Source organism: Meriones unguiculatus, chromosome 2 (assembly GCF_030254825.1).
Source record: "Meriones unguiculatus strain TT.TT164.6M chromosome 2, Bangor_MerUng_6.1, whole genome shotgun sequence".
Lineage (NCBI taxonomy): Eukaryota > Metazoa > Chordata > Mammalia > Rodentia > Muridae > Meriones > Meriones unguiculatus.
Window position 1 is genome coordinate 90,586,826 of NC_083350.1, and position 24,810 is coordinate 90,611,635.

The 24,810-nt window shown below is 37.4% G+C and overlaps 1 protein-coding gene and 1 pseudogene across 1 annotated transcript; one reads left to right on the top strand and one right to left on the bottom strand.

The window, feature by feature from the left end:
• The first annotated feature begins 3,233 nt into the window (after positions 1-3,233).
• LOC110539907 (olfactory receptor 4C15-like) lies at positions 3,234-8,392 on the top strand. The gene is made up of 2 exons (XM_060376916.1): positions 3,234-3,791; positions 8,012-8,392. The coding sequence occupies exons 1-2, from the start codon at positions 3,234-3,236 to the stop codon at positions 8,390-8,392; spliced, it is 939 nt and encodes a 312-aa protein (XP_060232899.1).
• An 11,801-nt stretch (positions 8,393-20,193) lies between these two features.
• On the bottom strand, positions 20,194-21,131 carry LOC132652162 (olfactory receptor 4C15-like; annotated as a pseudogene).
• Positions 21,132-24,810: the final 3,679 nt, after the last annotated feature.

Here is a 24,810-nt window from a genome sequence, read left to right on the forward strand (position 1 = left end):
GATGCTAGGAAGTGAACTCTGGTTTTGTAGAAGAGCAGCCAGTGATCTTAACCACTGAACTATCTCTCCAGTCCACATTCAATACTTTTTGATACTTTATACAGCATGGTATTTGATCATAAAATTTCTTCAGTTTATTTTGTTTTCAGAGTGCAATTTGGAAACTGAAGTAATACTTCCGAATTATAAATAGGATACTGGAAAATTTTCTAATATATTTTTAAATGTATTGAATGTGTAAATCCTTTTCATTTTAATCAGAATACTTTATAATGTGATTATAAAAACATTTTCTTTTGATTGATTCAATATTTCATCTCAGTGTGTTATGTAGGCACTGCTTAAAATAATGTTGACTCAATAGTCATGTGTTATTCTTGAATTATGAATTTTAGAAATGATTTTTAAAAAATTAATTTGGCTGGGTATGGTGGCACAAGACTGCAATATGACCTCGATATGGAGGCTGGAGGCTCAGGAGTTAAAAGTCCTTCCAGGCTAGGCTGATGTTATGTCCAACTGGACTGCAGCAGACCTTGTCAACCCCCATTTATTTTCATGGACCATGAGCCTGAGATCTGGTAGTTTGTTCAGTGACAAGACTATTTACAAATAAAGCTGTTTGTTGCTATTTTAAAATATATTTATTATTTGAAAATTTTATGTCTGTATTGTGTTCATATACACTTCCATCCTATTCCTCCTAGGTCATCCCGTTGCTTAGTAAAAAAAAAAAAAAAAAAAAAAGTTTAAATTTCTACTTAACATTGTATTTATTCTCGTTTTAGATTAACACAAATAAGGTAGAACAGAAGGCTTCAGATTATCACTTATTTAGTTTCACTTATTATTGCCACAGTGCTTTAATAAGAGTTTACTTGGCAAGACTATAAAATATACAAGAATATGTTAGTCAACTAAAGAAAGAGATTTAAATATGTATTTAGTTTAATTTTTAACTACTAGTCATTTTATTTAACAGGATAACTTGTAATCATAAACCATAGTGATTATGCTGTACTGTCCATAATTGAAATAGAAAATTATTTTCTGGAAAATGCCATTGTCAGTTCAATTATAACAAACAGGCATCTTAAGCAAATTTAAAAGTTTAAGCTAATATTAACACAGTTTTTAAGTCAACCTTGCCTTTTGTTTCCCTTCAAAATTTTCACTCACTCTTGTTGTTTCACTTTGCTTGTTTTGGTGTTTGTGTATTTTGTTTTGTTGTTAAGAATGGGTGTTAAACATGAGTATCTGTGAGTCAGGACAAGAGCTTTGACATCTCACCATTAACTACGAGCATCAGACCATGATATACATTGAAATTATATTTTACCAAAACCTATTAAACCAAGTATTTTACCTTGTGAATAAATATGAAGAAAAATATTTATCAGCTTTGGCTATGAAAAGGCAAGAACTTAATATAAAACAATCTTCCCTAGTTTGTATCATTGTCTGAGTTTTTTTCCCTTAATACTCAATATCTCCTCCAATATTTCTGCTTCCATTATTATTTTGATGTGATTTTCACAAAAGAAACTTCAATGTTCCCAGGCTTATTGAATTTAGGAACATCAAACAACCAGACCCATCCTATAGAAAAAGGTAAAGGTCTAGATCTGAGGGAGAAAAAAAAATCTCAAGAATGTGGAGCAGGTCAGGCATAGTTCAGCTAAAAGCTCTTGAAATCCAAGTTCGAACACCTTGTTCCTTTAAACTTAAAATTTTAGTTAAAAGGTTTGCACATGCCAGGTATTATTGACAAGGAGGCTGAGTCTGGTATAGGTGTGTTTTTCCACCTCATTTAGTCATCCTGACAACAGCATGATTTTTAGAAAGCACTGGCAACATTGTAAATTGATGAACCACAGTGAATTTTCAACAATTTTTTTCATTAGCATCATGTTAATGGTAATTACTGTTGTACTGGACGTTTTGTGTTATAAAGAGCAAATTACTTGATTTGAACTCTAAAGCACTTCACGCTTTCAAACAAAAATTTAAATGTTGTCAGGATTTTCAAGGTACATTTTATATCTTTGTTTATTAGTAGATGAAGTTTCATTCCAATATTGTAGATAACACAGCCCTGACTTGTTTCATGCAAATGGTAGACATGATTAATAAAGTGTAGTTTTTGGTTCATTATTAAGGTAGAGTTTCTAAATGCCTTTCAATATTTTCTTTTTATGGGTAGTAAAGAAAGCATGATCATAACATTAAATTTTATTGAAAACTCACATGGTACTAAAGGATGATCAAATTGACATTGCTCAGGTTGGGAGTGCTTTAGACTCACGGTGATACAGGTAGCTTTTAATCCTGTCCAACACCTTGATCACAGCACTGTGAGACTCTTTTTTTTAACACTTTATTTACTTTGTATCCCCCCCTCTAGTTCCCTCCCTCTTCCCCTCCCAATTTCTCCCTCCCCCCTTCTCCACACACTCCCCTCCCCAAATCCACTGGTAGGAGAGGGTTTCTTTTTCTGTCCTCTGATTCTAGTCTCTTAGGTTTCATCAGGAGTGGCTGCATTGTCTTCCTCCGTGGCCTGGTAAGGCTGCTCCCCACTCAGGGGGAGGTGATCAAAGAGCAGGCCAATCAGTTCATGTCAGAAGCAGTCTCTGTTCCCATTACTATGGAACTCACATGGACACTGAACTGCCATGGGCTACATCTGTTCAGGGGTTCTAGGTTATCTCCCTGCATGGTACTTGGTTGGAGTATGAGTCTCAGAAAAGACCCCTGTGTTCAATTTTTTTTGGCTCTGTTGCTCTTCTTTTTGTCCTCCTGTCCTCTCCAGATCTTACTATTATTTCCCACTTCTTTCATAAGATTCCTCTGAAAGGCTCTGCCCTGCAGACTATCAAAGCAGATGTTGAGACTTATGGCCAAACTTTGGGCAGAATCAGGGAGCCTTCCAATATTTTACTAAAAAAAAAAAAATTTAGAGATTGATAAAAACTGAAAGCTCAAATAGATGGTTTTATCCCAAATATTAAAATTGTGGCTATTTAAAATTATTCAAAATTTTCTACATCAGTTCTGCATGGTATCTGATTATATTTTCTTTTATGTATTGATTTGAAGAGTAATAAAATCAATAAAGATAATTTTTGAAAAAAGATATGCTACATTGTCGATGCTAATACTATAAATTTATATGATGTGTGTTTTTCTTATAATTACAGAGTCTCATAAATACACCATTCTTTCCTCTGGAGAACATGCAAAACCAGAGCTTCGTCAATGAGTTCATACTCCTGGGGCTTTCACAAAACCCCCAAATTGAGAAAATATCATTTGTTATATTTTTATTGGTCTATCTTGCAACTCCTGTGGGCAACATGATAGTTGTGGTGACCATATTCTATAGTCCTGTGCTGCTCGGCTCCCCCATGTACTTCTTCTTGGCATTCCTATCCTTTGTAGATGCCTGTGTCTCTTCTGTTGTCACACCGAAGATGATCATAGACTTGGTTTATGAGAAGAAGACCATCTCTTTTGAATGCTGTATGACCCAGATTTTTGCTGTGCACTGTCTTTCTTCAGTGGAGGTGATTATCCTGGCAGCCATGGCCTATGATCGCTATGTGGCCATTTGCAAACCCTTGCACTACTCTTTCATCATGAACAGGAGGCTCTGTGGCATTCTGGTGTGCGTGGCCTGGGCTGGAGGATTCTTGCATTCTATCATACAAATTGCCTTCACTTTGCAGCTGCCCTTTTGTGGACCCAATATCATTGATCATTTCATATGTGACTTGTTCCCATTGCTGAAGCTTGCCTGCACTGACACACACATTTTTTTTCATTTTGGTGTTTGCTAACAGTGGCTCAATCTGCATAATTATTTTCTCCTATTTGCTTGTTTCTTATGGTGTCATCTTGTTCTCTCTGAGAGCCCACAGCTCTGAAGGGCGGTATAAAGCTCTGTCCACTTGTGGATCCCATATTACTGTTGTAGTTTTTTTCTTTGTTCCTTGTATATTAATATATGCACAACCTACATCTGCATTCTCTTTCTAGAAACATGTATTTGTGTTTACAGATGTCCTGACACCATTGCTCAATCCTGTGGTTTACACTTTCAGAAATAAGGAAATGATAAATGCCATCAGGAAAATCTGGAAGAAACTGATAGAGGTTCATGATTAGTATTAAAACATTGTATTTCTAGTACTGAGGAAATGGCTGAGTGGACAAAAGTCTTTGCTGTGTAAGAATGAGGATACTTACCACTGATGTCCAAAGCCAATTATGGTAGGTCATCGTTAATGCACTGTGGGTAAATCAGAACCAGGCAGACCCCAAGAATGAACTGGACAACTAATCTGTGAATAACATAGCTAGTTCAAAACTCAGTCAACCAGGAATATTTTTCTCAAGGAAATGAGATAGAAAAAATATCTCTATCTCATAGAGATAGATATAGATATAGAGATAGATATTCATTACTCCTGAATGTTCTGCAGGAATGTGCATGGCTACCAGCATTTTCTTCATGTTCACATACATTACACACACACAAATACACACACACACATACACACATTCATACACATAACAAATACAACAAATAAAACAATTATACTTAGTAAACTTAAGGTAAACCACAAAGTAAAACCATATTTACTCATAAAAGCCCTTCATGATTACTCCTTATAGAGAAGCACATGAAACTATTCTATCAATAATGTATTAAGATATATATGAGAAATTCGTTTATGAGATAAAATTTTCACTATTAATTGAATATAAACATTAAATGATCATATATAGAGTTGAAATTGACATTCAGAAAGATGCTGCGAAGCTTCCCTTTAAATTTTATAGTTTCAGAATTGATATACTTAACCATCAATAAAAACAAATAAGTCATTGACTGAATTGGGAGTAAAATAATATAGCATTTTATCCTTTTTCATAACTCATGAGTTATATATATCAGAGATCTGATTAGTTTTAGAGTGGAATACTTTTATTTATTCACAAATATTCTAAACAGTAAAGATTTTAAAATAATTGAACTATATGTCATAAATCTAAGGCAATATTAAAAGAAATTTAACTATTTGAATATCTCTTAAAATTAGTTGATGGAACGAATGTGTTTTGGTTGATATCTGAGTAGATGGAAGGAGGGAAGTGAGTGGGAAAAGGAATAGAAAGGAGAACTTAGGTGGGGTTCAGGTGTAGAGATATCAGGGGTTGGTGGGGTGGAGAGGGAAGACTGGGAAAGAGAACAGCAGTCAGTGTGTGTGGGGTTATCTCTTGGACAGGAAAGACTCCCTGGGGTCTATGGAGGTGACCCTAGGTGAGACTACTAGAAGCAGCAGGAGATATGAAGCTTGAAGTAGCTACTTCATATAGCAAGGTGGGACTTCCAGTGGAGGGAGGGGAACACCAACCCACCCATAAAATCTACCCAAAATATGTCTCACCTACAAAAAGTACAAAGGTTGGAGCAGAGACTGTGGGAATGCCAATCCAATGACTGGCCAAATTTGAGAAACACCCCATAGGAAAGAGCCAAACCCTGGTTCTACTAATGATACTCAACTATGCTTTCAGACAGGAGCTTAGTATAAATATCTTCTGAGCGGCTTCATCCAGCAGCTGATGGAAACAGATGCAGAGACCCAGAGCCAAAGAAAAGAGAGAGGTTTGGGAATTTTTTAGAAGTATTGGAGGAAGGAAATGGAGCCAGAGGTGTCAAAGACACCACAAGAAGACCTACTAGAGTAAACTATTAGCGTAAACTATTTACCTATTAGAGTAAACTAATTTGGGACCATAGGTGCTCACAAAGACTGAACCAAAAAACAAACAAACAAACAAACAAACAAACAAGAACCTGTCCAGGCTGAACCTAGACTCCATTCATATAAAATTTTGTCTTGAAATTGGGAAAAGAAATAAACTAAAAATATTTCAAGGTTTTAGTGACATTGAGATTACACCAACTAGAAATATAGAGAGATGAACATAATAGAAACCGTATATTATTAGAAACCTTATATTATTTTTCAAACTTAATATGTGTCCATGGGATTTCCCACAGAGTCTCACTCTACATCCTTGACTGACTATGTACACTCAGCTGGATTCAAACTCTCAGGAACATGTTTGCCTCTGTTTATGAAGTTACAGGATTAAAGTTGTGCACAAACATGCCCACCACAGATGGGATTGTATTTCTTTTGTTTTAGATGTATTTTTTTTATTAATTACAGCTTATTCACTTTGTATTTCATCTGAAGCTACCTCCTCCATCCCATCCCAATCCCACCCTCCCTCATTCCTCTCTTGTGCTTTCCCAAGTCCACTGATAGGGTAAAGGAACTGAGGATGGCAGGGGTGGCTCCATTTTGTTTCTTAGATTCTTTCTTAAATTGACTGACCTTGGAGTGACTTGACCCCCACTTTTGGGTTCTGAGAAGGGCCACATTGCCCTCCACCCTGAAGGTTGTCATGAATACCACAGGATGTGTAAATAGATAACTATAATCAGGTCTCAACCCTACAGGTTGTCAGGTTGTTATCAATGCCACAGAATGTGTTAGTGGGTCCTCCACTCCACCCAGCAGGCCATCATACAGGTATCTTAGATATCTGTTGGTTTGGCCAGGTGGCTTGAAACAATTAGCCTAAAGGTCATCTTGAAAGCTGAACCCCTCATGCAAAACTTACCCTTCTTTGTAATGCCAAGGGTTGGAATTCCCCACTTGCCCTTTTCCTTTAAAAACTCCGGCTACCTCAAGAATCAGGGCCTCACTTTCTTTTTTATTTATTTATTTTTATTATTTGTTACATTTTTTTAACTTTGTATCCCAGCTGTATCCTGCTCCCTCATACCCACCCAATCCCACACTTCCTGCCTCTTTCCAAGTCCACTGATAGGGACTTGGAAAGGGACTTCCTCCCCTTTCATCTGACCCTTGCTTACTGGTTATCTTCAGGACTGGCTGCAAAGTCCTCCTCTGTGGCCTACCAGGGCTGCCCCTCCCTTGGGGGGTGGGGAGGTCCAAGAGCCTACCATTGAGTTCATATCAGAAATAGTCCCTGTTTCCCTTACTAGGGTACCCACTTGGATACTGAGTTACCATGGACTACATCAAAGCATAGGTTCTAGATTATATCCATACATGGTCCTTGGTTGGAGAAACCGTCTCCTAAAAGACCCCTGTGCCCAGATATATTTGGTCCTTGTGGAGCTCCTTTCCTCTCCAGGTCATATTAATTCCCCCTTCTTTCATATGATTCCCTGACATAACCAAACATTTGGCAGAGGGCCTCACTTTCTAACATGTTACTTCAAGGAAGAGTGGCGGCCCAAGCTTAAGCTTGGAAAAACGATCCTCCTGTGATTTGAATTGGACTCGACTTTTAGTGGTCTTTCCGGGTCTCTCGAATCAGGCACTAAAAGGGGAAGTCCTCCTCCCCTTAGATTTTAATCTAGCCTATCAGGTCTCATCAGGACTGGCAGCATTGTCTTCCTATGTGGGCTGGTAAGGCTGCTCCCCTTTCAGGGGAAAGGTGATCAAAGTGCCACCCACTGAGTTCATGTCAGAGACAGTCCCTGTTTCCATTACTACAGAACCCACTTGGAGACTGAGCTATTATGGGTTATATCTGTGAAGGGGCTCTAGGTTATCTCCATGCATGATTGGAGTATCAGTCTCAAAAAAGACTCCTTAACCCAGACTTTTGGTTCTGTTGCTCTCCTTGTGGAGCTTCTGTCCCCATCAGGTATTTGCTGTGCACTTCTTTACTGGTGTAGATTATCTTGATATCCATGGCCTGTGATCACTATGTGGCCATTTGCAAGGCCTTGTACTACTCTTCCATCATGAACAGAAAACTCTGTGGAGTTCCTGTGGGGGTGGCCTGGACAGGGGGCTTCTTGCATTCTATCATACAAATTATCTTCATTTTGCATCTGCCCCTTTGTGATCCCAATGTAACTGATCACTTCTTGTGTGACTTGTTCTCATTAATGAAGATTGCCTGCACTGATACACATATTTTTGTCATTTTGGTGGTTACAAACAGTGGATCTTTTTGCATTATTATCTTCTCCTTGTTGCTTGTTTTCTATGGTGTCATCTTGTTCTCTCTGAGAGCCCATAGTTCTGATAGAAGGTGTAAGGCTCTCTCTACCTGTGGATCCCACATTAGTGTGGTGGTTTTGTTCTTTGTCCCTTGCATAATAATATATGCAAGGCCTACATCTGCCTTCTTCTCTGAAAAAAATGTGTTTCTGTTTGCTACCATCCTCACGCCATTGCTATATCCTATGATTTACACTTTCAGGAACAAGGAAATGAAAAATGCCATCAGGAAATTGTGGAAGAGATTAATAATGGCTTATGGTATATCTTAAGATATTGTATTTATTCACTTGGTAGATGGCTCAGTGGGTAAGAGTACTTCTTGTGTAAGCATGAGGAACTTAGTTCAGATTCCCAGCACTATGCAGAAGCCAGGCATGTTAACCCAACTTAAACTCAGGGCTGGTGAAGTGGAGACAGGTTCCAGAGGATCACTGGAGAGATATTTTATCAAAAGAATTTAAAGGTTCAGGTAGAGACTTGATGTCAAAGAAATAATGTAGTAGGGGTTATATGTAGATGTTTAATTTTCTCCTTTGAGCTTTACACAAATTTTCAGGTGATACATACATGCTCCTGCACCACTGTGCATGCATGTAATGTGCATGCATACACACGCACACACACATATACATGAGAAGGAGCAATTACATTTATAAGTAACAAAGAAGTCAACATATTTACTATGTTAAATAATTTATGACTTATTCATTCTTTTGAAAGAGATAGCATAATTCCACAGAGAATGCAATAACATGAAGGTAAAAACTGATCAAACTTTCATGAAGAATTGACTACTTAGTATTGTCAATGAAAAATGAAGCCAGCTCAACTTGAACTCTCATAAATATATAAAAAAAGAGACAAAACAGAAAAGATTTAGCTATAAAAATTGCTTGCCATTCATTCTATGTTTTAGGAAAATATTTGTTGGTAAACATGTGGTTTAAATTAGAAATAAACTATACTAAAATATCTTTCTGTAAGTAACTGTGATCATGAGAATCTAGAAAAACAAAGGAGGAATAAACAGAATCTGAAATATAGGTGTTCTGTCTCATGTGAATTCAGTATTAAGGTTGCTCCATTATATTTGTATACAATTTAAGTTAATTCTTGAATTTCTTAACATATAAAATATGATTGACCATCCTGATCATGTGTGAGTTTCTCCTGTGATTATACCATTCCAATGGATTCTGTGATCTTGTCCATAGATTTATCTTATTGAAGCATAACCTAAGTGTTAAATAATACTTTACTGGACGTGATGGGGCTAAGATGCTAACAAAGTGAGCACATATTTCTCACCTTTTATACAGGGAAAAGATCTCAGAGAAACCATAGTCAATGGTAATTTTCAAAAGAGTAAGACAGCAAGAAATGGTGGCACATGCTTGTAATCACAGAAGTCAGAGAGACAGAGGCAGGCAGATTGCTGTACGTTCGAGGCTAGCCTGGTCTACTAAGTGAGTCCAGGACAGCCAAGGCTACATAGAGAAACCCTGTCAAAAAAACAAAACAAAAAAAACCCACAAACAAACAAAAAACCTAAAATAAATGCTCCAAAAAGAAGAGTAAAACCTTTTAATTTGTTTGGTACTTTAATATTCATAATTTTGTGCACTCAAGTGAAAATACATTCAGATTTTTATAAAGATAACATTGAATAGGAAAATATAAAATCAACAAATGGGGATGTGGTGAAAAGCTCTCTTCTGGAAATGACATGCCTATTGCACATATGAACTCACAGTAGCTGTGGTCACTTATACAAGACTTACATGAGATTAAATCAATGGAAGACTCCATTGAGGAGTAGAGGAAAGGGCTCCTGAAACTTCACACTTAGTTGAGGGGCTATTGACTGTTGATGGTATATCAGGTAGAGTTATTTTCTTTAGAATCGTGACAATGGTGTTTTTCTTAGGCCACAGTTAATGACCACATGGTTATGTGTTTATAGGTAGCACTAATTAGGCTAAGAGGGATAAACAAATACAGAGTTATAAAAGAGAACATAAACTTTTGAGGAAGGTATGAGGGAGTCTGGAGAAAGTTCAAGAGGAAATGGGGGATGGATATGATCAATGAACATTGTATGCATGTATAGAATTTAATAATAATAAATAAAATAAAAATTTTAAAGTTTTTATTTATTCCAGAGCCAAAACACACATATAGATCTTCAACTGGAAAGTTTATGAAGGATTGCAATTTGAGTCTAAAACATTGGGTCTGAACCAAGTGTACAGGTCACATCAGACCGATGTGTAACAAAAGCTTTCAAACATGCCAGAAAAATATCCTTACAAAATATCATTGCTTACCATCTGTCTGTTTCACAGCAGGCGCTACTTCTGATTTCATCTTCTAAAGAGCATGGTTACACATGTACTATATTTACATCATTTTCAAGAGTCCTTCTCACTTCTCTAAGACCCCCCTATGCCCCCATTCCCTTTCAAATTCATGACCTCTTCTGTAATTGTGAAGATTTTTAAACAAATACCTTATACATTACATATACAAACAGTGGTTCATATGTATATGTATTTAAGGTTGACTATTTAAGGTTAGATAACCAATCAGGAAGCTTATCCCTGGAAAATATTATTTATCTGTCTCAGCAGCCATTGATTTTCTATAGCTCTTTCTCTAGGGCTACGACCTTAAGAGAGTTTCCCCATCCACATTGACACATGCACCACTATTGTCATTACACAGTTCTTTTTTTTCTTTATTAATTACACTTCATTCACTTTGTATCCCCTCTATGGTTCCTTCCCTCTTCCTCCTCTGCATGCATGCTCCTCCCCAAGTTCACTGATAGGTGAGGTCTTCTTTTCCTTCCTTCTGATCCTAGTCAATTAGGTCTTATCAGGAGTGGCTGCATTGTCTTCTTCTGTGGCCTGGTAATGCTGCTTCTCCCTCAGGGGGAGGTAATTACAGAGCAGGCCAATCAGTTCATGTCAGAGAAAGTCCCTGTTCCTATTAAAATGGAACCCGCTTGGATACTGAACTACCATGGGCTACATCTGTGTAGGGGTCTTAGTTATCTCCATGCATAGTCCTTGGTTGGAGTATCAGTCTCAGGAAAGACCCCTGTGCGCAGATATTTGGATTCTGTTGCTCTCCTTGTGGAGTTCCTGTCCTCTCCAGAACTTACTGTTTCCCACTTCTTTCCTAAGATTTCCTGCACTCTGCCCAAAGGTTGCCCATAAGTCTCAGCATTGGCATTGATAGTCTTCAGGGCAGAGCCTTTCAGAGGTCCTCTGTGTCAGGCTCCTGACTTGTTCCCTCTTTTCTGATGTTCAGCCTCTTTGCCTTTATGGGTAGGAATTGAGCATTAATTGTGGTACATCTACATAATGGAATATTACTCAGCAATAAAAAGCAAGGAAATCATGAAATTTGCAGGTAAATGGTGGGATATGGAAAAGATCATCCTGTGTGAGCTATCCTAGAAGCAGAAAGATGCACATATACTCACTCACATATACATATAATATAGATAAACCTACTAAAATCTGTATACCTAAAGAAACTAATCAAGAGGGAGGACTCTTGCTAAAGTGCTCAATTCCTACACAGTTCTTGTTTAGGGAACTGTTTTGTTGTGATTCCATGGATGCTCCATCCCTGTCATGTCTAAGAGATACTTGTTCAGCAGATGTCCAATCCTCTGGTTCTTTTAACTTTCCCACCCTTCTTGCCAATTTTACTAACACATAAGTGTAGGACACTGTTGTAAATAATGTATCAACTGGAGATAGGCACTCCACAGTGAGTTGTTCTCTCCACTCTCCATTGTGTATGGCTTCTTTGTGGAGGGGTGAGAGCTACACCTATTCATGGATAATAAATAAATACATAAAATATTTCAAATATTGCTGAAAACTCTGTTAATTTAAGGAAACAGCAATAGTATTCTTTTAGGGTCTATGCCCTCAATAGACAAGGGTCATTGGCTAGGTTTAGAGTACCAAGATTGAATTTTTGTTTCATATTGAATGAGCTTTAAGTACAATTAGACAGCTGTCAGTTACCCCTAAGATACAAGAGCCAATATTGCAGCACCGGACCTACATTTCTGATGAGAGACCAAAGGATTAAAAATCAGTGGCTATTATTTTAAAGTTTAAAGACCCCTGTGTTCAAATTTTCTGGTTGTGTTGCTCTCCTTGTGAGGTTCCTGTCCTCTCCATAACCTACTATTTCCCACTTCTTACATAAATTACAGTTTAATAACTTTGTATCCCCTTTATAGCCCCCTTCCCCATCCCCTCCCATCTCACCATCCCACCCTCTTTTTTTAAAGGGGGAAAAAAACGGAAGCAGGAAATTACATGCCTTGGTGTTACATGATTAGGTAAGGGAAATTGACTTTTGAAATGATTGGTTTACTTTAGGAGACAAGACCACAAACAGTTCTGACCTGGCAATCTGGGCCCATTTCCTAGCAATTGTATCTCTAGTGGGCAGGAAAAGAATGCAGTAAGCCTGGGAGATGCAAATCAAAACAACCCTGAGATTTCACCTTAACCCCATCAAAATGGCTAAGATCAAAAACTCAAGTTGACAACACATGCTGGAGAGGATTTTAATATTCCTAAACTTTGTAATACAGCTGAATATAATTGAACTCAAACAATTATCAACAGAGATCATTGAACTTTATTTCACTATAATTTTTTAATGTTTGGAAATGTCGTGTTTATATTACGAATTTTAGTCAATTTTTCACACTATTCTCCACTTTCTTCTCCCTTTCTCTCCCAGCTTAATTCTTCTTCCCGACAAATCTCTCTATTATTCTCACATCTTTTTATCTGAGGCTCAACAAGTATAATCAGAGTTTCCCTTCAGAGTATAAAAAGGAAGTTTTTTTACAAGAGCAAGGGCAATTCCTCAGTGCTTGCAACCCTAAAATAAGACATACCCCTCCAACAACTATTAACTATCAATAGTTTCTTAGAGAAGAGTAAGGTCCCCAAAATGGATTACTTGAGGCTCAATGTTATGCAGATCTTGTAAGTGTTTAGAAAGCAGTTTGAAAAAGAGACCACTTAGGAAAACAATAGTAGCCAGTTCCCCTCTAGGGACTGTGACCCTAGAACAGTGGTAACTTTTCAAACTTAGCTGCATTTCCCCATTTTTGTTGTTATTGGTGTGTGTGTGTGTGTGTGTGTGTGTGTGTGTGTGTGTGATTGTTTGTGTGTGTGATATTTTTTGTCCTTCTTAATATTTCATGTAGACAAGCATGTCAAAGACACATAAATGATTTTTTAGCTTTTCAATGGAAAGAATGTGAGGAATTAAGATCTGGCTTCAAAACATCTCATCAAAGTATGTGCATTTTATTGGAACAAGTGTATAACAAAGGTAGGGAAGTGATAGATGCTCTTCTGACATCTCCTTGCTTGTCTATCTGTCTGCCAATTAGAAGGACCTAATCCTTCTCTCTTCACATAGTGGTTCTTAATGTGATATCTCATTTGTTCCTGAGAATTAGTTTGAGGAATGGATATCTGGGGCTGCTTACCCAGTTACTTAATGGAACTATGCATCCAATATTTAAAAAACAAAAAACAAAAAAAACAACAACTCCAAAATAAAACCTCATTCTGATTTTAATGTTCCAAACAACACAGGTTAATTCTGTTCTGTCATACATCTAACTTAAGCACATTATAATTTTTCCCTTTTTATTTATTTATTTTTATTTGTTATAATTTTTTCATTGTGTATTCCAGCTGTAGCCTATTCCCTCACCCTTCCCAATTCCACCCTCCTTCCCTCTCCTCCCATGCCTTTCCCCAAGTCCACTAATTGGGGAGGTCCTCCTTGTAATATTATGGGACAGATTACATAATGATGATTAGGCATACAACAGATCTTATATGAAAGTGGTGTATTAGGTGGATATGAAGAGAAGTAGAGAAGGGGGAAGCAGGATAATATGGGGGAAAAGAGAGAGATAGAGGGGAAAGAGAGAAGGAAAAAGAGAGACAAGGAGGTGCCCCAATAGAGAAAGGGGAGAAGGCCAAGAGGCCAGGAGCAAGAGGGACCAAGAGAGAAAGGACCAAGAGAGGGACCATGTGTCAGGTTGTCCCTTTTAGGGGCAAGGTAACCATGCCTTCCAGGTGTGGCCACCTGGCAGGCAACACATGATGACATCACAAGTTGCTAGGCAACCCAGAAGCAGGTTTAGTTCCAAAATCTTAACACTCCTCTCTTTCCATCAGACCCTAGCCTATCAGGTCTCATCAGGACTGGCAGCATTGTCTTCCTCTGTGCCCTGGTAAGGTGGCACCCACCTCAAGGGGAGGTGATCAAAGAGCCAGCCATTGAGTTCATGTCAGAGACATCCCCTGTTCCCCTTAGTAGGCAAACATAGAGACTGAGCTGCCATGGACTACATCTGTGCAGGTGTTGTAAGTTATCTCCATGCATTGTCCTTGGGTGGAGTATCAGTCTCAGACCCCTGGGCCCCACATTTTTTGTTGTTGTTGTTCTGTTGCTCTTCTCGTGGAGCTCCCTTCCTCTCCAGGTCTTTCTATCTCCCCCTTCTTTGGTAAGATTCCCTGTACTCTGCCCAAAGTTTGGCTATGAGTGTCAGCATGTGCTTTGATACCAGGCTAGGTATTCTTTCAAAGGCCCTTTGTGGTAGGCTTCTGTCCTGTTCCCTGTTTCCCTGTTTTCTCCCTCTTCCAATGTCTATCCTCTTTGCCTTTCTAAATAAGGATTTGTGCCCTATTCCAGAGATCCCAAAAGACCACTAAGAGTCCAGTCCATTGAAAAGCAAAAGAGGATCTTTATTCAATCTTAAGCTCAGCTGCCAATCTTCCCTGAAGTAACAGGTTAGAAAGTGAGTTTTTAAAGGGAAAAACCACAAGCAGGGAATTCTAAGCATTGGCATTACATAGAAGGGTAACATTGGGTAGGTTGGTTCAGCAAGCAAGGTGACCTTTAGGCTAATTGTTCCAAGCCACCTGGTCAAACCACAAGATATCTAAGATATCTATATGATAGTCTGCTGGGTGGAAGATTCATTAACACATTTCTATGGTATTTAACACATTCTGTGGTATTTAAGACAACTTGTGGAGTGGAGGCCTGATTATAGTTATCTATTAACACATTCTGTGGTATCCATGACAACCTGTGACAACCTGCACGGTGGAGAGCCAGGTGGCCCTTGTCAGAACAGGGGGTGAGGTAGGGGCCAAGTCACTCCAAGGACAGTCAACTTAAGATAGAGTCTGAGAAACAAAATGGAACCACCCTGCCATTCCTTAATTCCTTTAGATTGAGCATCATATCCAGGGTCCTCCTTCTTGCTTACCTTCTTTAGCCGTACAGATTTTAGTGTGTTTATCCTATATTATATGTCTATTATCCACTTATAAGTGAGTATATACCATATGTGTCTTTTTGCCTCTTGGATACCTCAATCAGGATGATCTTTTTTAGTTCCATCCATTTGCCTACAAATTTCATGATTTTTCTTGTTTTTAACTGCTGAGTAGTATTCTGTTGTGCAAATGTACCATAATTTCTATATCCATTCCTCCATTGAGGGACATCTGGTTGTTTCCAGATTATGGCTATTAACCTGATAAGTGAGGGTCAGATGAAAGAGGAGGAGGTCCTCCCCTATCAGTGGTCTTGGAAAGAGGTAGAGAGAAGACAAGGGAGGGTGGGTAGGATTAGGAGGAAATGAGGGAGAGGGGCACAGCTGGGATAAAAAGTTAATAAGCTGTAAATAATATTAAAAATTAAAAATTTAATTAAAAAAGAATAAAGCTTCTACAAACATGGTTGAACAAGAGGAACCCTCCTCCAATGCTGGTGGGAATGCAAACTCGTACAACCACTTTGGAAAACAATCTGTTGCTTTCTCAGAAAATTAGGAATAGTGCTGAGAGACCAAAGAATTAAAAATTAGTGTTTTGAGTTATTGGTTTAAAGTTTAAAGCACAAGCCTGAACAAAGGCCAGACAGGTGGAGACATGTCCAGTCACCTGCTGGTAGGAACCAGTCTTATTGCATTCTTTTCCTGCGCACTAGAGATAGGTAGGAAATAGGTCCAGATTTTTGCCCTAGGACAGCCAAACAAGGGAAGCTAGACCATCAATTCCCTTGGAGCCTTCCTATAGCCAATCAGTTTAAAATGCAATATCCCCATTTGTGTTTCAACCAATATAGTCTTGCCAGGCAGGAATTCCCTTGCTTTGGGCATGCAGGGAGGGACTGGAAACTTTAAATCACCACCTACCCTGAACTGGGGGCTCTCTGGTCTCAACCACAGCATCTGTGAGGGTCTGAACCCAAGCTACAGCTTATAATATAAAGGTTCTCATGTGTTTTGCATAGGACTCGACTCCTGGTGGTCTCTTGTGGATCTTGTGACCTAGGCATAACAGTGCTACCTCAAGATCCAGCTATAACACTCCTAGGCAAATATCCAAAATATGCTCAAGTATACAACAAGGACATTTGCTCAACCATTATTATTATTTTAGCACTTATTTTCAGTGAAGACTCTGACCATTACATGAAATGAATGTAATGAAATGAAATCATGATATTCAGCAAAAGGATAATAAAAACTGATACCCAGTTTTTACCAGCTTAATGAATAGAATATTGCAATATTCTTTCAAGAAAATTTAATGACTCTCATTTACATGTCATCTTCTATGTTGATTTTGCTTGGGCATGAAGAAATTAATTAAAGCTTATTAGCTCTCTGGCATTAGATCAGCCATGGTAATATTAAGTTGGCTTATTATAGTTACTGTATTGTTTTTATAAAAACACATTTTATCAAAGTAGAAAAAGGAAATTGAACTATGTCTACATAGTTGAAAGAAGGCTATAGTGAGAGAATCTTCCATAATACAGAATTAAAAGAATAAAAATGACATTTAAATCATATAAGGTCATTAACTTTGCTCAAAATCTTACCACGGCTCTTCATTCCAAACTATTAAAATTTTTACCATGAATCTTGACTTATTTTTCATATCCTAGGTATTTCACTGCCCTCTCCCTCGATCATTTTTCTATCTCCAATTATTAAGATTTTTTTTTTTTTTGCTATTTTACTTTCCTCTACATCTATTGCCTGAGTCTTGAGAACTATCACATCTGAGGATAAAATGGCTTTCTCTTTTATCTGACTCTGGCTTCTGGAGTTTATCCTGGCCACACCTTGTAATTTGCTACCTGGGGTGGAACACTACAAAGTTTAATAGACTGGGTTCTTCTTCCAAGGGTTCTTTGATTTCCCTCTACCATTTTCCCAGTTTAGCTTGAAATGCACAAAGCAGAATTATACTAAATTATTTTTTATGATTTTGTAAAAGTGGCCATTGTGGCTCACATCTACTCTCCTAACTCGTAGCAGGCTGAAACAGAAGGACCATTGCTAGTACATCAGCCTGAGAGCTCAAGACCAACTTTTTACTACAGAGATATCTGTCTCAAAAAACTAAGCACTCTTAGGGCGCTGCCCCAGAGAGTAAAGGCACTTACCACCAAGCCCAATGATCCGAGTTTGATCTTCAGGGCTCAAAGGAAATATTTAATTCCACAGATTGCCTTCTAACAACCATCTTAACTGTTATGGCTCCAATGTGCTAAATAAATGAACATAATTTTTTAAGACTTAAAAAATTGATCGCAATAATAAAATAATAGTAAATTAATGGAAGATGTTGAAGCAAAAAATGAAGATATATTTAGAAATTACATGATTTTAAAAACACAAACATGTTAACAGTGGAAAAATAGTGGCAAAAATGTGATTTGACTGTGAAAATGTGGGAAGGCTTTCTGGGAAGATGGAATTTGAATTACTTTCTCTTACCACAGTATATATTGTTAGTAGAGGCTAGAGTACATGAATGGCCACCTTATGAGATATGGAACAATAAAGGAGTGAAAATGTCCAGGTATAATGTGCTTGATCATCATGGTTGGAACATGGCTGAGCAGAACCAATAGGTGAATTATATGGAAGCCAGATGTGGCTCATGTTAGTGACTCAGTAAGTCTTGTTGAAGTTTTCAGCCACTGTACTTGGGGACCATAGGTATTATTTTCTTATTTTTTGAATCACTGTAACTTCACGTAGTCAAATTTTCCTTTCAAATGATAGAAGGAGAGAAAAAGTAGTGGATTTAAAAATTGAGGATAATAGGAAACAACTTTACATCCATTCTCTTTTTATAGTGAAGCAGATGGGACTTAAGTAAAGGCCTATGAGGGCCTGTTTTTAGAAGTCTATTGTTAACCATTGGTTATACTGGAATTTATGACATCTTAGCCTCAGGTGTTAGACTGCATGGTCAAAAATTCTTATAGTGAGAATGTAAAGTAAGATATTTTTGTAAAAATGAAATGTGCAAATATTTTAAATGAGAATTAAAGTGTTAAATTTTATACAAAAATTATTTTTTATATATGAAGTATCAAAAATGGTCATATTAGAGTTGAGTAAATCAACCATAAAAATCAACCAAGTACCAGGCATGGAGATAACCTACAACCCCTGCACAGACACTATGCCTACAACTGCCTGTGGCATTTCAGTGTCCAAGTGGGTTACATAGTAAAGGGAAGAGGGACTGCCTCTGACATAATCTGATTGGCCTGCTCTTTGATCACCTCCCCCTGAGGGGGGAAACAGCCTTACCAGGCCACAGAAGATGACAATGCAACCACTTCTAATGTGATCTGATAGACTAAGATCAGAAGGAAGGAGAGGAGGACCTCCCCTATCAGTGGACTTGGGGAAGGGCATGCGTGAAGAAGGGGGTGGATGGTGGGACCAGGAGGGGAGGAGGGAAGGACTTATGGGGGGATACAAAGTGAATAAAGTGTAACTAATAAAATTAAAAAAAAAACAACCATTAATTAAATACAATATAATAGCAAGGTATTTTTTAACTGGCTACTATATTTTTTATTGCTTTTCTGTGGAGGTGAAAAATTGTGCTTTAGTACAGTAACATCTTCTGCTTGGTGTTGCTAGTCAAGTTATTTTTGAAGCTGCTTGTGCTTAGTCGAGGCTGAGAGATGCTCATGAATGTTTTTTTAGAGAATTTGCGTTCATATCTGATTGAAATGCAGTAGTTATATGACTCAACAGATACTCATCCATAAGCAGGTAGGGCTAATCATATTTTATCTGGCGAAATAGCCAAGAAGTGCTGACCATATTTTGTACTAGGCATTTTTGGACTGACTTCATAAATTAAGGCAAATAATACAAGAGCACCTATTTTTGTGTCTTGATCTCTCTCTTCTCTCTACATTTCTGGGTTCTGGCCTTTTACAATGACATTGTCACATAAATATACTTTTTACTTAGCATGATTTCAGAATATTTTTTCTTAATTTCAACACATTCTAAATATAATAAGAGTTTTAAAAAACATAGTACTACATTAAAACTTTCTAATAGGTAACTTATATATTGTATTTCATTTGTGTTAGAGAATTATAAAATTAATTCATACAGATTTTTGTATGACAATACTGATGTATTAGTTACTTTCTATTCCTATGATAAAACATCATGACCAAAGCAACTTCTAGAAGAAAGAAGTTATTTGGGGTATGTGACCAGAGGGTAAGAGTCCATGATGAAGAAACAGATGAAGCAAGCAGCAGACAGCTGCTGCAACTTAGAGATCATATCTTGAAGATATGATCTTCACGTTAGAGATCAAATGTGAAGCAGAGAGAGCTAATTTGGAATTGAAATTCTTCTGAAACCCCAGTGACATACATCAAGTCCACATCCAATTCTCTGCAAACAGCCACCGCTAAATACCAAGTATTCAAATTCCAAGCACTTATAGCTAATATCATATTCAAACTACCACAACTCATACTGCAAGTATTAATCTCCAGTTAAAGTCAGAGTTTTAGCCCGCAATATTGATGCTTTCTCTATAGAATGGTGTCTTCTTTTTCTGTATAATGAACGAATCATTAAGTGCTTGAAGTAAATCTTGACTTCTTTGTTTTGACCATTGAAATTTGTAAGTGTAAAATTTTAAATTTTATCAGAGACCACCCTAAATCTTTTCCATATTTTTCTAATGGCACTTTTTATTTCTTTATTTCTAAAAGTGTAAATTATAGGATTGAGCAATGGAGTCATGATGGCATCAAACTCAGCTACCTTTTTCTCAAAAGAAGATGCAGACGTAGATCTTGCATATATAAATATGCATGGAACAAAGAATGAAACAACAACAGCAATGTGGGATCCACAAGTGGAGAGAGCTTTTCATAGTCCTTCAGAACTATGACTTCTTAGAGAGAACAAAATAACACGATAGGAGATAAGCAACATAGAAAAAATTATGGTGCAAATAGACCCACTATTGGCAAACACAAGGAGTCCATAAAAACCTAAGTGTTAGTGCATGCCAACTCCAGTAATGGGAAGAAATCACACATGAAGTGATCAATAACATTGGGTCCACAAAAGGGCAGCTGTAAAGTGAAGATAATTTGTATGATAGAGTGCAAGAATCCCCCTGTCCATGCTACCTCCACCAGAGTGCCACAGAGCCTCCAGTTCATTATGGAAGAGTAGTGTAAAGGTTTGCAAATAGCTACATATCAGTCATAGGCCATGGCTATTAGTACAATTACTTCCACTGCAGCAAAGAAGTGTTCAGCAAAGATCTGTGTCATGCAGCCCTCAAAGGAGATGGTTTTACTCTCAGCGAGGGAGTCAGTGATCATCTTTGGTGTGATGACTGAAGTAATGCATGCATCCAAGAAAGACAGAAATGTCAAGAAGAAGTACATGGGTGATCCAAGCAGTGCAGGCGTGCAGAGGATGGTTACTGCAATTATTATGTTGCCTCCAATGGTTGCAATATAGAAAAATAAGAATACAACAAATATCATTATCTGAATTTTTGCATTCTGTGAAAGTCCCAGGAGGATGAACTCAGTTACAATAGTTTGGTTTGGCATGATTATCAAGAAAGATTTAACATAATTTTTATTCACATATGTATTTATTCATTTATATGTATATGCTTCTGTACTTTGTGGTGTGTGTATATGGGCATATGCAGGTGCTGCAGTCTTTGTGTAGAGCTCACAGAACTACTAGCAGAAGTAATTTCTTTCTCTACTCTGTGGGCTCTGGGTTTTGAACTGGGCTTAAGGAGTCAGTCTTGACAGCAGTAACTTTACCACACAGCCTTCTGTCAAATAATACAAACAGTCAAAACTGTTGTCATTTAAATCTGTAATTATGGAAAAAATGTTTATGATACAAATAATTTTACATTACTTTTAATATGACTGTGCACTGATATACAAACATATATTGCTTAATTCTATTGATGTTTAGATTAAAAAATGGAAAATCATGCAAAGGAGCAGTTGATAATCAGGTATAAATGTGGTGGAGATACATTACTGAACATTCAAAATAGCCTTATTTTTATTATAAGGGATGAAAATCACCTGCTTGGTGTAAAGAAAGAAACAGCTCATCTTTGATGTGTCAGCTTTTCTCATTCTCCAGTAGTCTTCTGGTATGAAGTGTTAGAAAACATCAGCTAGTCTATATATAAATGAAGAACATTTCTGCAAGGTGAATTGTAAATGTTAAGAAATGAAACTTTTTCTTTGTGAATAAAATATTTGAAAATGAAAAGAACAACTTATATTCAATTGATTAATCATGTCTGGCAGGACATATCCAAATACTATGCTGTACCAACTGAGGAAGTGTTAGATTGTAATTCAGAATGCACATGGAAATTCAGGACATATTTTAAATTTTCTTTGATGTCTGGAATAAATTAAAACTTAAATTGGATTAATTCATTCTTTATAATACAGAAATGTTTCTGGGGAGTTTTTAGTTCTATACTAAAAAGAGTTTGATATCAATTTTAATTCATCATTTTAAAAATGAACATCCTGAAATCCATCAATGTAATCCACCATATAAACAACTGAAAGAAAAAAAAAACACACATGATAATCTCCTTAGATGCTGAAAAAGCATTTGACAAAATCCAACATCCATTCAGGTTTAAAGTCCTAGAGAGATCAGGGATAAACATACTGTATTTAGGTAAAGGCAATATACACCAAGACTATAACCAACATTAAACTAAATGGAGAGAAACTTGAAACAATCCCACTGAAATCCATGACAAGGCAAGGCTACCCAGTCTCTCCATATCTCTTCAACATAGTTCTTGAACTCCTTGATAGAACAATAAGACAACTAATGGAGATCAAGGGGATTCTGATTGGAAAGAAAGAAGTCAAAGTATCACTATTTGCAGATTATATGATAGTATGCATGAATGACACCAAAAATTATTCTAGGGAACTCCTAGAGCTGATAAAAACCTTCAGCAGAGAGGCTGGATAAAAAAATTAACTCAAAATAATCAGTGGACCTCCTGTATACAGATGACAAATGGGCTGAGAAAGAAATTTGGGAAACAACACCCTTCACAATAGCCACAGAGGACAAAAAGTACCTTGGTGTAACTTTAACCAAGCAAGTTAAAGACTTGTATGAAAAAAACTTCAAGTCTTTGAAGAATGGAATAGAAGAAGATATCAGAAGATGGAAAGATCTCCCATGCTCATGGGTAGGCAGGATTAACATAGTAAAAATGGCCATCTTACCAAAAGCAGTCTACATATTTAATGTAATTCCCATCAAGTTACCCACACAATTCTTTACAAACCTTGAAAGAAAAATTCTCAACTTTATATAGAATAACAAGAAACCCAGAATTGCTAAAACAGTCCTCTACAATAAAAGATCTTTTGGAGGGATCTCCATCCCTGATCTCAAGCTGTACTATAAAGCAACAATAATAAAAACATCATGGTACTGCCATAGAAACAGAATGGTGGATCAATGATATAGAACAGAAGACTGAGAAATAAACCCACACACTTACAGATGCTGATCTTTGACAAAGATGCCAAAACCATATAATGGAAAAAAATGGCCTCTTTAAGAAATGGTGCTGGTCTAACTAGATATCTACAAGTAGAAAAATGCAAATAGATCCATACTTATCACTCTGCACAAAACTAAAGTCCTAGTGGATCAAAGAATTCAATATAAAACCAGACACACTAAACGTGTTAGAAGAAAAAATGGCAAAGAACCTGGAGCTCCTTGGCATAGGAGCTAACATCCTGAATAAAATACCAACAGCACAGGCTCTAAGATCAACAATCAATAAAAGGGACCTCATGAAACTGAAAAGATTCTGTAAAGCAAAGAACACTGTCATCAGAACAAAATGACAGCCTACAGACTGAGAAGGATCTTCACCAACCACATATATGATGGAGGGCAAATACCCAGAATATATAAAGAACTCAACAATTCAAGTAATCAATTTTGAATATGGGGTACATAGCTAAACAGAGAATTCTCTATAGAGGAATATTGAATGGCAGATAAAGAAATGCTCAATATCCTTACCTATTAGGGAAATGCAAATCAAAATGACCCTGAGATTACACCTTACACCTATCAGAATGGCAAAGATCAAGAACTCAAGTGACATGCTAGAGAGGATGTGGAGAAAAGGGAACCCTCCTCCGTTGCTGGTGGGAATACAAACTTGTACAGCCACTTTGGAAATCAATTTGCCACTTTCTCAGACAATTAGGAATAGTGCTACCTGAAGATCCTGCTATTCCAGTCCTAGGCATATATCCAAAAGATGCTCAAGTATACAGCAAGGACATTTGCTCAACCATGTTTGTAACAGCTCTGTTCATATAGCCAGAATCTGGAAACAACACATATGTCCCTCAATTGAGGAATGGATGCAGAAATTCTAGTACATTTACACAATGGAATGAAAAGATCACGCTGAATGTGCTATCCCAGAAGCAGAAAGACATACATGCTATATAGTCACTTCAAATAAATGGATATTAGATATATAATATAGAATAATCATACTAAAATCTGTGCACTTAAAGAAGCTGAGCAAGAAGGAGGACCCTGGGTATGATGTTTAATCTTCATTTAGAAAGGCAAATAGGATAAACATCAGAAGAAGATAAAAATAAGGAACAAGACAGGAGCCTACCACAGAGGGCCTCTCATGGTATTAAAGTGGATGCTGAGATCATTGCCAAACTTTGGGCATAATGCAGGGAATATTACGAAAGAAGGGGGAGGTAGAAAAACCTGGAAGGGTCTGGAGATCCACAAGGAGAACAAAAGAACCAAAAAATATGGGCCTAGGGGTCTTTTTTGAGACTGGTACTCCAACCAAGGACCATTCATGGAGATAACCTGGACCCCCTGCACAGAGGTAGTCGATGGCAGCTCAATATCCAATTACGTACCCTCATAAGGGATAGGCTGTCTCTGACATTAACTCAATGGCTAGCTCTTTGATCACCGCTCCTTGAGGGGGGAGCAGCCTGATCAGGCCACAGAGGAAAACTATGAAAGACGGTCCTGATGAGACCTGATAGGCTAGGGTCAGATGGAAGGGTAGGAGGTCCTCCACTATCAGTGAACTGGGGAAGGGGCATGGAAAGAGATGAAGGTGGGAAGGAGGAGGGATTAGGAGGGAATGAGGGTGGGGCTACAGTTGGGAAATAAAGTGAATAAATTGTAATAAATATAAAATTA